The 12,836-nt window shown below is 43.7% G+C and overlaps 1 protein-coding gene across 1 annotated transcript in view; it reads left to right on the top strand.

The window, feature by feature from the left end:
- XRN2 (5'-3' exoribonuclease 2) overlaps positions 1 to 12,836 on the top strand; it is a 32,793-nt gene that overhangs the window by 3,339 nt on the left and 16,618 nt on the right. The window contains exons 2-20 of the mRNA XM_030945192.1: positions 729 to 856; positions 948 to 1,059; positions 1,355 to 1,466; positions 2,199 to 2,257; positions 2,346 to 2,435; positions 3,452 to 3,524; positions 3,622 to 3,672; positions 3,822 to 3,979; positions 4,369 to 4,443; positions 4,546 to 4,679; positions 4,766 to 4,823; positions 4,913 to 5,020; positions 5,665 to 5,709; positions 5,999 to 6,130; positions 7,138 to 7,256; positions 9,375 to 9,510; positions 11,636 to 11,743; positions 11,830 to 11,919; positions 12,396 to 12,468. Of these exons, the coding sequence (XP_030801052.1) occupies positions 729 to 856; positions 948 to 1,059; positions 1,355 to 1,466; positions 2,199 to 2,257; positions 2,346 to 2,435; positions 3,452 to 3,524; positions 3,622 to 3,672; positions 3,822 to 3,979; positions 4,369 to 4,443; positions 4,546 to 4,679; positions 4,766 to 4,823; positions 4,913 to 5,020; positions 5,665 to 5,709; positions 5,999 to 6,130; positions 7,138 to 7,256; positions 9,375 to 9,510; positions 11,636 to 11,743; positions 11,830 to 11,919; positions 12,396 to 12,468 (1,861 nt within the window). The remainder of the gene's footprint in view (positions 1 to 728; positions 857 to 947; positions 1,060 to 1,354; positions 1,467 to 2,198; positions 2,258 to 2,345; positions 2,436 to 3,451; positions 3,525 to 3,621; positions 3,673 to 3,821; positions 3,980 to 4,368; positions 4,444 to 4,545; positions 4,680 to 4,765; positions 4,824 to 4,912; positions 5,021 to 5,664; positions 5,710 to 5,998; positions 6,131 to 7,137; positions 7,257 to 9,374; positions 9,511 to 11,635; positions 11,744 to 11,829; positions 11,920 to 12,395; positions 12,469 to 12,836) is intronic.

The raw sequence follows: 12,836 nt of genomic DNA, 5'->3' as shown, positions 1-12,836 counted from the left end.
AGGCACTCCTGTGAGTGTAGCTTTCACCTCAGAACATGCCATTCATTTTGTTTATTTTTAAACTTGGCTTTATGCCCAGCTGTTCAAGAGCACACTTTGTTTCACCTTTGGGTGTGTTGTAACCCATTCCAGCCAGAATTCCTCTGAAAATCATCAGGCTTTTCCTTGCTCAGTTCCTGTCTCTTCCACGCTCTTGAGGTTTAATCCATGTGTGTTATGCCTGTGGCTGGTGGAAGGGAGGATCAGTGTTGCTAATTGCCCTTTCACCAAACTAACCACAAAACCAAACCACAAGCCCAACTACAACAAAGGCCCAAACAAAACAAACCTGAAATTATGGTGAGGAAACAAAAGTGACCGTGGTTGTTGAGGATGTTGAAGAATCCACTGCTGGAGCTGTCCAGGCACACAGGTGGCTTTAGGTGGTTTAGGATGAAGAAATGATGAGAGATATAGGAACTTCTTGTCAGGAGAAAAAAACAGCTCTTCCATAAGCTATCACTGTGTTTTCTGGTTAAAAGCAGCTGTAGAAAGAAATGCTGTTTAATAGTGAAAAGTGCAGTTGCAGGTAGTGTGGGTACTTACTACTGGCCCTGGATTTTAATAGTAATAATTACTTATTACTTAGTGTGGGTACTCTTTTTCTTCTGCTGCCATTAAAACCAAAACAGACTTTGATCAGTTCTGTGCGTTAATAGCTGCAATCCTTGTCCCCACTGCATCCCCAGGCCAAAGAGTGCAATGGTGTCAAGGTCCCCATTGACACAAGCAAGCCCAACCCCAACGAGGTGGAGTTCGACAACCTCTACCTGGACATGAACGGCATCATTCACCCCTGCACACACCCAGAGGACAAGTAAGGCTCTTTGTTTGGCTCTTTGCAGGTTCCATATCTCTCTCCTTACTGACAGCATTTCAGGGGTTAAATTGAATGCTCTGTGTTTTAGGCCAGCGCCCAAAAATGAAGATGAAATGATGGTGGCGATTTTTGAGTATATCGACAGGATCTTCAACATTGTGAGACCAAGGAGACTCCTTTACATGGCCATAGATGGAGTGGTGAGTATTGACACATTGGGTTTCCAGCTGGAAAATCCTCATCTCCCCTCAATAGACAGAATCATGGAATGATTTGTTGAGGACGGGACTCTAAAGATCTCCTGCTTCCCCATGGTCAGGGACATCTTCACTGACACAGGTTGCTCCATTCAACCTGGCCACCATTAGGTCTGATGAGAGATCAACTCTTTGTAATAACTTGTGACCCAAAGCAGCTCTCAGGAGCTGAGAGAGAGAGAGAGAGAGAGTGTCTAGATGCAAAAAGTGACCCAAGCTCTCCTGTACCTTTTTTTAGGCCCCACGTGCCAAAATGAATCAACAGCGATCCAGGAGATTCAGAGCCTCAAAGGAGGGCATGGAAGCTGCTGAGGAGAAGCAAAAAATCCGACAAGAAATTCTGGCCAAAGGTAGGGCAGTGGCCTTATCAGGGGTTTTTCCTTGAGAATCACCTTGTTTGGTCACCTCAGTAAGGTTTAGAGAAGGGCTGTGTGTGCATTGCTGGGAGAAGGAGAGAACAAGCCTGGGGAAGGCTGGATCTGTGTTTTCCAAAGTTAAGAACTGAGACAAAACAAAATGTCATCTTTTCTTCTTCAGTCTCCTGCCTGAAATGAGTTTGTGTTGAGTGCTCTTAATTCCTTTTGAAAATAAATTGAACAGAAGAGCAGGGATAAATGCAGTGAGAAACAACCAAAACCCTTCTGGAAGGAAGTACACGTTTGTAGGGCTTGATGAAAGGAGGATTGAGGCTTAAAAGCAGGGATCAGATGGAAATACTCCTCTACAGGGATAATAAGCTGGCAGCAAGGGGAGTTACTTGACAGTGGAAACTCTAAATTCAGTGAGGAGACAAAAGTCAGAGCAACTTTGAGGGTGGTGGTGACACAGCTGGAGTGAGAGGGGAGCGTGTTGCTGCTGGGTGGGCTTTGAAATCACCTTGCTGAAGTAACAATGTTTGACAGCACCTTGTAGGATGGAGATAATGCAATGGTAAGGCTTGGATTCGTTTAATTTTGTGGGAATTTATTAAACAAACTGGTTTCAATGAGTTAATTATTCCCAGGGGGAGCTGTCTGGATTTTGCCATGCAAAAATGTTGGCAGTGGTCCATCTGGATGTAACTCTGCTCTCTGTTGCTCCAGGTGGCTTTCTGCCTCCAGAGGAGGTGAAGGAGAGGTTTGACAGCAACTGCATCACCCCGGTGAGTGGCCTGGCCCTGGACCCAGCAATTCAACCCCAACCCAGGGGCTGAATGTTGGTTTAATTCCATTCCTTCTAACCCTTTGTAGGGAACTGAGTTTATGGACAATCTTGCTAAATGCCTCCGCTATTACATCGCTGACCGCTTGAACAGCGACCCGGGCTGGAAGAACCTGACAGTGAGTTTCCCGCTTTCACACTTGAGGGAGATGAAAGGGATGTTTGGGCTGGGCTGAAATCCAATTGAAGAGTAGAAATTTAACAGATTTGTCTCTTGGCCTGGCTGTGAGCTGTTATTAACAGCAGGCCAACACACACATCCCTCTGAGGCTTCAGAGATCCATTCCGTGCTGATAACTCCATCTCCCAGCACCATTTGCTGTGATTTCATTGAAGGACAAGGAGCAGGTTTGCTGCTGGAAGCCACAATTTCACATAATGGGGAGACAGGGCTTTAGGAATCCTTTTTCTGCTTTAGGGGGAAGTGTCAAGATACGTTGTAATTGTATCTTTTGCACTGTTTCTTTTTTGTAATTGCTCCGTCAGCAGGCTGCATTTTCTCTGTTGCTCTGATGTCAGGCAGTGAAAATAAAAGTGCCGGTTTTCTTGCCTTTCTGTGCTTGGAGATTCTCCCCTGGCCTTGCCCAGCTACTCCACTCCCCCATTTCTGTCTGTGGCAGCCCTGTGTGTGCTGCACACAAGGAGCAGTGCAGGCAGGAAATGCAGCTGCCTGTGCTATGTGCCACGAGCTGACCGTTCAAGTGCTCTAATTAGAGGGCAGTTGGCTCTGCTTGATTCCCCCCATCAGACAGGGGTTTTATAAACACTAATTCTCGTCAGGGTGAGGAGGGGGTGATGAGATCATGTTTCAGTGCATCAATGAGCTGAATCTGGGAGTTCTCTAGTGCCCGTTTCATTGCCCTGATAATTTATTGGACACATCAAACGTGACGTGATCGTTTCAGTGGAATTTGCAGCAGTGTCAGCTTCAGCATGAAACTGGTAGAGCAAAGTGAAAGTCTCTTCACTTGCTCCTTGCTTGTAAATAATTTCATCTTAAATCACAATATTTTAGCTCGAACCACGAGTTAGAATTTCAAGTATTCATAAGTCAGATGCTGTGTTCAGTATATAAGTTACTGGGTTTTTTTCCTGTGGCTGCATTAATTGTTGCCATGATTTGAATGCTTTTCAGGTTATTTTGTCAGATGCCAGTGCTCCTGGTGAAGGGGAGCATAAAATCATGGATTACATCAGGAGACAAAGAGGTAAAATTCCAATTAATGTGGACATTTTGTTTTAAGTTAAGCTCAGTAATAACTTACTTAGCATTACTTTGACAAAATGTAATTTTCTTTTGTGCAGCTCAACCCAACCATGACCCAAACACTCACCACTGTCTGTGTGGGGCTGATGGTGAGTTTTCTCTTGCTTGTGGTATTTTGCTTGAAGCAGAATTCACTTTGCTTCTAAACATTAAAAAAAAAAAAACAACAACAACAAAAAACCAAAACTTGATTATGTTTATCCTTAATCACATTTTATTCTTCTCCCTTGCTCGGTAGCTGATCTGATCATGCTTGGCTTAGCTACACACGAACCAAACTTCACCATCATTAGGGAAGAGTTCAAACCAAACAAACCCAAACCATGTGCTCTCTGTAACCAGATGGGACATGAGGTTAAGGATTGCCAAGGTCTGCCCAGAGAGAAACAAGGAAAGGTAAGAATTTTGCTATTTCTAGGATTTTTTAATCTATAGTGTATAAGGAGATTCTCAAATCATTCTTGCTGTTGGTTTTAGCTGAAGCATGGTGCAAATTGTTGCTTGGAATACCTAGCTTTCCCCTTGGAAGTAAAAATACGAAAGCATTGTGTGCCAAACCTGATGTCCACACTTGTGGTGTTTTGTTTTCTGGGGTTTTTCCCACTGAATGAGAACAAACAATCAGTAACTGAACAGATGTGCAAAGCAGCAAAATACACGCTTGGCACAAGGGCTTGGGAGCCTTTTTGGATCTCTCTCAACTCCTCTTGAGGCAAGCCTTGCAAGCGGGGCTGGAGAAGCTCTGGAATGCACTTGGATCTGATGCGAGTCCCCTCTGGTTTCAGCACGATCAGTTTGCCGACACCCTGCCGGTCTCAGAGCAAGAGTTCATCTTCATCCGCCTGTGTGTCCTGCGTGAGGTGAGGTGCTATAAATTCCAACCAAAGCTATAAATTCCTATAAATTCCATCCAAACCCCTGCAGTGTTCTCTGAGCTCCTGTTGCTTGTGTGTGTATTGCAGTACTTGGAGAGAGAGCTCACCATGGCCAGCTTGCCTTTCACTTTTGATTTTGAAAGGAGTGTTGATGACTGGGTCTTCATGTGTTTCTTTGTGGGGAATGACTTCCTCCCTCACCTGCCATCTCTGGAGATCAGGTAGATGAGAATCTGTGTTCTTTTCCTGCAAGAACAGCTCCTGTGCTTTTCACTACCAGGAGTCTCACCCTGTGCTTTGTGTTTAGGGAGGGAGCAATCGATCGCTTGGTGAACATCTATAAAAACGTGGTGCACAAAACCGGGGTGAGAGTTTTTCCTTTTCCTTTAAAAATATCTGGGTCTTTGCCACATAACAGACTTGTTTTTCAACTCTGTTATTCTCTGACCTGCAGGGCTACCTGACTGAAAGTGGTTTTGTGAACCTGCAGCGGGTCCAGATGATCATGCTGGCTGTTGGGGAAGTTGAAGACAGCATTTTCAAAAAGAGGAAAGATGATGATGTAATTTTTTGTTCTTGTTCTGACATTCTTGAAGTTAGATTTTAATCACTAACTATTAGCCAAAGACACTCCTTTAAGAGAATAAGAAAAAGAAAAATACCCAAAATTTGTATTTTCATTGTTATAATCTCCGCTGAATTCTTCCAGGCTCAAAAAAGAATCTTGTGCTTCCAGCTGAGTTTCTTTTCCTGGAAATGCCAATTTGATGTTCAAGTTTTCAGTTGGCCCAGGAATCACAGAATAGGAAATATCTTTCCTTGAGTTTCTTTTCCTATTTCTAAGACTATAATGTCTCTCTGACATTTTTTTGGGCAGCTCTGCAGTGCAGGCAAGGCGTCTATGTGCTTTGACACTGCTGTCACCCCCAAATAAGGCTGCAGCTAAATTTAGTAGATCATTTAAATCCTTACCAAAGTTTTGGAGCTTTGGGTACCCAGGTGGTTTTTTTCCCCATAGATTTTCAGGGTAAGGTAGAAAATTCCTTCCCATTTCTGTTGGATTTACAGATGCAGGAATTGACCCATGTCTTACTCAGAACATTCCCTAAAAACCTCGTGGTGTGGTCAGTTGAGGATTATAATGAAATCGTTTGCCAAGGAGTCTGTGTCGTTGACTGACTTTATTTCCCTTTGTTCTTCATTTAGGATAACTTTAAAAGACGACAAAAAGAAAAAAGAAAGAGATTGAAGGTAGGTGAATTCCTTACCCAATGCAGAAACTAGCAAGAATTTAAATGTCTACTTTAGTTTTTGGATGTTGGAACTGCAGGTGTAATCATGGTGTTTTCTGCCTTGTATGTAACTATTTCAAAGTTAAAAAAAATTAAGTTGACTTTTTTTCCTGTTCCATATTTAAAAAATGTGCCTTTGTACATTCATTTCCCCATAATGTTAATCTGAAAATTTTGAGAGAGCGTCATCCCAGTGCTGGGGAGATCACACAGCTCTTTCAGCAGCCTTGTCTGTGTTTATCTTGCAGAGGGATCAACCTTCCTTTATTCCTGGTGGTCAGTTTTCCCCTCAAGCCCTGGGAAATCGATCCAGCCCTCAGGCAATCTGTAACCCTCGACAAGCTGCCTTTGAGATGAGGATGCACGACAGGCAGAACTCGGTGAGTGGATGTTCAGAGGCGTTTGCGCAGAGAAAGGAAAGAATTGCAGCCTGTGTTACTCCAGGCATCTTTTTGTCTGCTCTGTCGAGTTTTCTTGAAAAGCTGGCACCTCAAACATTATTCTTCAAGGAAGTGACTTTTAATGAGTGATTTTTTAAGCATGCTTGAATAAAATTGTCTTCTTTTTTTCTGCTTGGAATGATGCTTTTCCCTGAGGAAGGCAGAAGCTTGGATGAAGTTTTGGGCAAGGTATTAGTGAGGGAAAAACTGGGAAGAAGTGCTCTGTTAGAAGTCCTGTTAGATTTAAATAACAATTATGACAAATATTTTCTTTCTTGGTATAAATCTTCATCCAAACAGCGAACAGATTAAAAGTTCTTTTTCATCACAGAGATGTGTGTTCTGTCTCTGAAGTCTAAATACAATGTGCTTTTTCAAGGTTTAATTTCTGCTGCTCTTCTCTTTTAATCTCAAAACTTTTTTGCACATGAGTTACACAAATTAGTTCCTTTATGGAACAGGAGACATTTCTTTTAGGGTCTAATATTAAAATAGATAAATTTGAGAGGAGTTTAAGAGACCAGCTATGAGGGAGTTCAGAGTATTTCTGGCAGTTCTGAGTTGGAAGCACCTTTTTTCACTAGTGCCACAAAAGGAAGTTGCAGCAGAAGCTGCAGTGATGTTCCAAAATTGGACTAAATCCAGAATGGCATTTTTTAATCAATTCATACTGTGTTTATTGCACCTATTCCTTTCTCAAAGCCAGTGACATCTTGTCCTGTGTGCATCAATGCCTGCCTTTTAACAGGGGTGTGGTTTTCCCTTTTGCCCCTTGACTATGATGGCTTAAGGGCTGTGCAGCCTTTGCCGGGAGTTGTTTTGGAACTGAAGAGAAGGCTTGTGATTATCACAGAGCTGTTAATTTTAACTTCATTTTTAAAAGCCTAATAATTCTTCCTCCCCACCCCCAACCTTCCCCTGTTTATCTCTAATAATTCTGACCCTAGACAACTTCAGCATCTCCCAACACCAGCCTGACTCCTGACAGCAGCCCGTCCCTGGGAGGAGGAATTAAGCGGAAACCTGAGGACAGTGACAGTGAACCTGAGCCAGAGGATAATATCAGGTGAAGCCATTTTTTGTAGCACTTTGTTAGCAAATTGCTGAGATAGATGCAGCCTAATTAATGCCATTTAGCTCAGTGCAGCGCTGCCTTCGGATGCTTTTGTGATCTTTTTTATCCAGCAGTAATTAACGTGGAGGGTGAAGATATCCAGTAAATTCCAGTGAGATGGGTGAGCTCTGGCTGTTCAAGCTAAGTATCCAGATTAGTATGCATGCAGGTTTGCAGCCTCCCAGCCACTGCTCCCTCTGAGACCGAGCTTGGCGAGACATTCCCTGATTATGTGAGCGGAATGCCGCTGTTCCTGGAATCTGGGAGCTGCTTAACCCGCATGTGGGCAGCAGTGTCAGTGCTCTCCACCATCTTTGGTTTTCAGCAGGCTCTGGTTTGTCTCTGAGTTCTTGCATTGTCTCAGGAGGGCTGAGCCTGGGATGGTTGAGACAGGAATTTTCTGGGAATTAACCACCAGTGAGTCTGCAGTGGTTTCAATGAAACTCTTGCTGTTTGCGTTGAGGGTGAAGGCCCTTATGGCTGTTCCTGAGAAGTGCAGCCACAGGGGTTTGTTTTCTGTGGAGTCTGCCCACATCCACCCATGGCCTAACAATCAGGGTTCTTTCCTTGTGGAGTTCTGGTCAGTCATCACAGTGTATTTGTGACATGTGGCCCTTCAACTCTAGCATTATCACAATTCTTGCTCTCATTCTTATTTTCTTTCCAATGTGTCTATATCTAAATGGACTGATTTTTTTTTTAAATCTATCAAGCAGTATTTTTATGTAAAATTATAAATTTTAAGGATAAATTACTCCATCTCATTTCCACCTGAGTGTTAGCAGAGCTGCTAAAAGAAGCTTGAACAGTATGAGTGAACTGTGGTGATTCACGAGCAGCAGTGGTTCTGACGGGGTTGGTATTGACAAGGAAAAAGATGTGCTACATTCAACCACAGTTTTTTAAGCTTTTGTAGCTCAGAATATTTTTTTTGGTGCCCTTTTCTGAGTGGAAAATAATTCTATGCTTGCCATTGTGAATAAAAAGAACTGCATTGATGTCCTAGATACGGCCACACTGTTTGTGAAAATAAATTCGGTATTTAGAATGACTTTGAAACCAGAACAAATTGTTGCAGTCGGCTACAGATGGGTTTTTATCTCACAGAAATGTTTTTTGAATTTATGCAAGTGTCGGTCTGCCAGGCAGCTCAGAGCCTGCAGGTGTTATTGACTCCATCCCTCAAGCCTTCAGTGCCAGGAGCTCTGTTCTTGCTTACCTGCTTTTCTGGAAGTGTTGAAAGCATCTCTTGGCTTCTCTGCCTGCTCATCAGTGTGAGTTGTCTTAGAAGGATTTAGGAACTGTCCTGAGCAGCTGTCTCAAAACAGAAGCAAGGGAAGATCCTCTTTGTAGAGCCAAAGGGATGTGCATCCTGTAAGGAAGCATAAATGGATTGTGGCTCTCTCCTAAAGCTCCATACACAGGATTTAGGGCTCTGGGAGAATCTGACCAGTGTCAGCTTGAGGTGACCTCTTGGAGTGGTTTGGAATAAAATTCCATGTAAGAAAACAAATCATTATTAAGGGATTATGTGGTTTAACCAGTTTGGTTCTTTGCTGACACGATGCAGCAGAGCTGAAGGGTGCAGCTGCCCGTGTGTGAAAGAGGAACCAGTGTTTGTTTTCCCTGCCCCATCTGTGGACAGACATGAGGGGGAGCTGTGTGAAGGAAGGATGAACTGTGGCCAGGGTGGCTCCTGTGATCCCAACATCCACCTCTGGCCTGAGAGACTGAAAATCCTGTGTGAAAGGGAGCTCATCTGTTGTGAGGCAGCAAGCACAGGGCAGAAGTGCCTCTGGTAATCACAGCTTGTCTGAACAGAACACAAATTGTTACTCATTTGCTTGCCTTTATATTTGAGGTAGCAGGAAAACTGTCAATTCTGCCAGCAGTCACATTTTATTCTGTTGCTGTTGAGCATCACTTTTTCTGCTTTCATTTAAACTGTATATAAATGGCAACTGAAGTAGCAAGTGGCTTTGTTTTACACTGTAATTCAGACCTGCAGATGTGCATCTGTTGAGGTGCCCATCCATGTTAACATGTTACCTGTGCCTGGTTGTGTTGCAGGTTGTGGGAGACTGGCTGGAAGCAGCGCTACTATAAAAACAAATTCGATGTGGACGCCTCCGATGAGAAATTCCGCCGCAAGGTTGTGCAGTCCTACGTGGAAGGGCTTTGCTGGGTTCTCAGATATTATTATCAGGTACCCCAAAGTTTCTTGTCTGCAGTTGTTTCAGTCTGTTGCTCATTTTTGGAAAAGCTGTGGGGTTTTTTTTAAAGAGTAAAACACCTGGTGTTTGAGTGTGCTGATTCTGTTTGACATTGGGGGTTCAAATGCAGTTTCACCATCCCTGGAGCTGCTGAAGGAACAACTGGATGTGGCACTGAGTGCTCTGATCTGGTTGACAAGGTGGTGATTGGTCACAGGCTGGACTCTCATCTCAGAGGTGTTTTCCAGCCTCAGTGATTCCAGGATTCTGGTTCTCACATCTGGTAGCAGCACTTGGTGCAGCAAGAACTGCTGCTGTTTTCTCTTTCCCACAAATAATGACACTGCAGGTGCCTAAATGAGAGAACAAAGAACAAAGCCCTTGAAATGCCAGTAAGAATTTGCAAGGGACAGAGTTGTCAGTCTCCTCTGTAGATTGTAATGCTGCTCCATGAAGTGTGTTGTGATTTAAGTAATCTGTATCAGATTTAAATCTTTTGATAATTGAGATGTCAGATTGGCAAGAGATTAGTGGGCCATGGTGAGGTTTGTTGCACTGATGGTTAATGAGGAGCTCCGTGCCCTGAAGGCAAAGTCAGGCTGGCTGTGTGACCTGGGAGCACAGTGTGCTCCAGCCCAGGGAGTTTGTCCTGTCTCAGCAGGAATTTGGAGCTTCCACACAGGGCTGTGTTCTTAAAACTTTGTATTTTTCCTCAGTGTCTGCCCCCTGTCCAGCTGGGAGCACAGGCAGGACAGATACCTCAGGTGCCTAGAAAGTGCAGTTTCCAATAGGATTTTTCACTCCCCCCTTGGAACAAAGTGGGAATGTGTCCCCTTCCCTCCTGCTCTAACCATTCCTTAAATTTGAGCTCTGGCTCATGTTATGGGGGGTGAAAATCATCAAGTTTAAGGTTTGCAAGCTCTGGTGCAGCTTGTCTGCAGGGAAGCTGAGTTCCCCACATCCTTGTGTGCATGACTTCCTTTTGTGAAGGACAGATGTCACCTGGATGCCTTTATAGGTGGGACTTATCAGGATCCTGGGCACAAGGCAACTGTGTTTTTTTAATCATGACTGGGTATTTTCCCACAACTGTCTATGTGCCCACCTGCCTCCAGGGGTAGAAATGAGCCTTCAGGTGAGCTGTGGGTAAAGTGTTCCCTTCAGTGGTACAAGAGCACAAGACCATTCCAGTCTATTGTATGGGGATGGAGCAGCTGGAAAATCACTCCCTGCTGATATGGAAATGAGGTTAGGAAGCTGTTGGGCTGGGGGAACTTCAAAATAGGTTTGCTTGAGGATCTTTGGCTTTTTTTCTTCTCGCCATAATAAAAATTGACTCCAGTAACTACTGCTGGCTGTCCATAAAACTTGTGCCAGAATATATTGCATGCCTTTCTGTTCCTACAGAAAGCTAATAATGCAGGGCATGTCCCACTAGAGGGAACATCTGTTTGGAGAGGGGGGAAAAAAGGAAAAAAAAAAAAGAAAGAAGAATGAAAGCAATCCACCTGGCTTTTGAAACATTCCAAGTCTGTCCGAAGGACTGCAGAGAATAATTATAGGTGCTGTACTTGTATACCAAAAATATCACTGGAGGAGCCTTGTTGACATTAATCGTTCAGAACTGAAAGTCAGAATAGTAGTGGGCTTTTGTTTCAAGTGGTGCTGCTAAGAAAAATAGCTGAGGAGGTGAAAGCTTGACTTAGACCCTCTGGAGCCGTGTTTCCTTTAGGAGGTGCACAGTGTTCTGGTGTGTTTTGGTTTGCTTGATTCTCTCCTTTTTGAGGAGACACTTTGTATTCCCCCCTGCTCAAGGCAGGAGAAGGAGAGGGGAAGAGCAAAGTGCTACTCCAAGTGTGCAGTAGTGCTGGTACTGGAGAGAGGAGCACCAGTGAAAACCAGAATGCTTCTCAGCATGTCTGCAGCAAATACTGTTCACATTTGCACACTCAGCAGGGCGTGCTGGGGGTCTCTGCTCCCACACCTCCCCAAGTTAGCATCGGGGTTTTGCTGTGGAAAACAGGGGTGTAAACTGCTCTCTGCCACGTTGTCATGTTTGGTGACTGGGCTGCGTGGTTTTAATTTGCTGATATGTCTGATTTTTGTGTCTCCCACCAGGGCTGTGCATCCTGGAACTGGTATTACCCTTTCCACTACGCTCCCTTTGCCTCGGACTTCGAGGGCATTGCAGACATGCCTTCAGACTTTGAGAAGGGCTCCAAACCGGTAGGGCTCCTGATTTATCAACTCATTCACCGCTGATTTGCCCTCTCATTCCAAGTGTCCCACACCTGCTCGTCTGTTCTCAACAGTTCAAGCCTCTTGAGCAGCTGATGGGGGTGTTCCCGGCCGCCAGTGGAAACTTCCTGCCGCCAACGTGGAGGAAACTCATGACAGACCCAGTGAGAATCCTTCTTGTTTTCCTGTCTGGAAGCTCAGGTCATCTTGCATTGGTGTGAAGGGGACCTGCTGCTTCTCACTTCAGGCAGAGAAATGCTGCAGACCAGGAGGGAAAGGTTTTGGAAGATTGCAGTGGTTCTTCAAAATCCTTAAAAGTGATTTCTTGGAATTCAGATGTCATTTCCCAGCTCTCTTACACTTCAGATGGTTTAGTTTCTTCCAGAAATCTTCCAAAACTTAGTTGGGGAGCAGATAGCTTACCCTAATTAGCTCTCCTCCTTATCCTATTTTTTCTCTCCTCCTTAATTTCTTGTTTTAAATCTCTGAGTAGTGCAAGTGCCCATCCTCACTTTGTATTTAAATGGCTTTTAATGAAAGCTGTTTGTGTTATCAAAGACCTTTCTGTTTGGCACCATGTGACATTCTGAACCCATGTCAAAGCTGACTTTAAGGGTGATTTTTGTTTTTCCAATTCCAGGAATCAAGCATCATTGACTTCTACCCTGAAGATTTTGCTATTGATTTGAATGGGAAGAAGTATGCTTGGCAAGGTGAAACTTCAACTTTCCTTTTGTTAATTTTTAGATATTAGTCTTAAAAACCTGTAAAAATAGAAAAAAATTGGAAAATTATCTTAGTGAGAAAACACTGCACAAAGGTAACTTGTGTTGTTTGTTGTGGGGACAAGTATTTTACAGCAGGTGTATTTTTGTAAAGAAATCAGTATGAAGAGCGAATTATGAATCAGTAGCTGGTTTTGGATTGGCAATGATTATTGGTAATTTCAGCAGTCATTCTAGATTTGTTCATTTGTCCTGAACTAGAGTAATCATTCTTCTCTTTTTATCAGCCTCAGTGTGTAATTGTCTTTTGTCTCCTTTGCATTTAATTAATGGATCTTGTTCTGCACAATCAGTGG

This window comes from Camarhynchus parvulus, chromosome 3 (genome assembly GCF_901933205.1).
Source record: "Camarhynchus parvulus chromosome 3, STF_HiC, whole genome shotgun sequence".
Lineage (NCBI taxonomy): Eukaryota > Metazoa > Chordata > Aves > Passeriformes > Thraupidae > Camarhynchus > Camarhynchus parvulus.
This window is presented reverse-complemented; position numbering and strand designations above follow the sequence as displayed.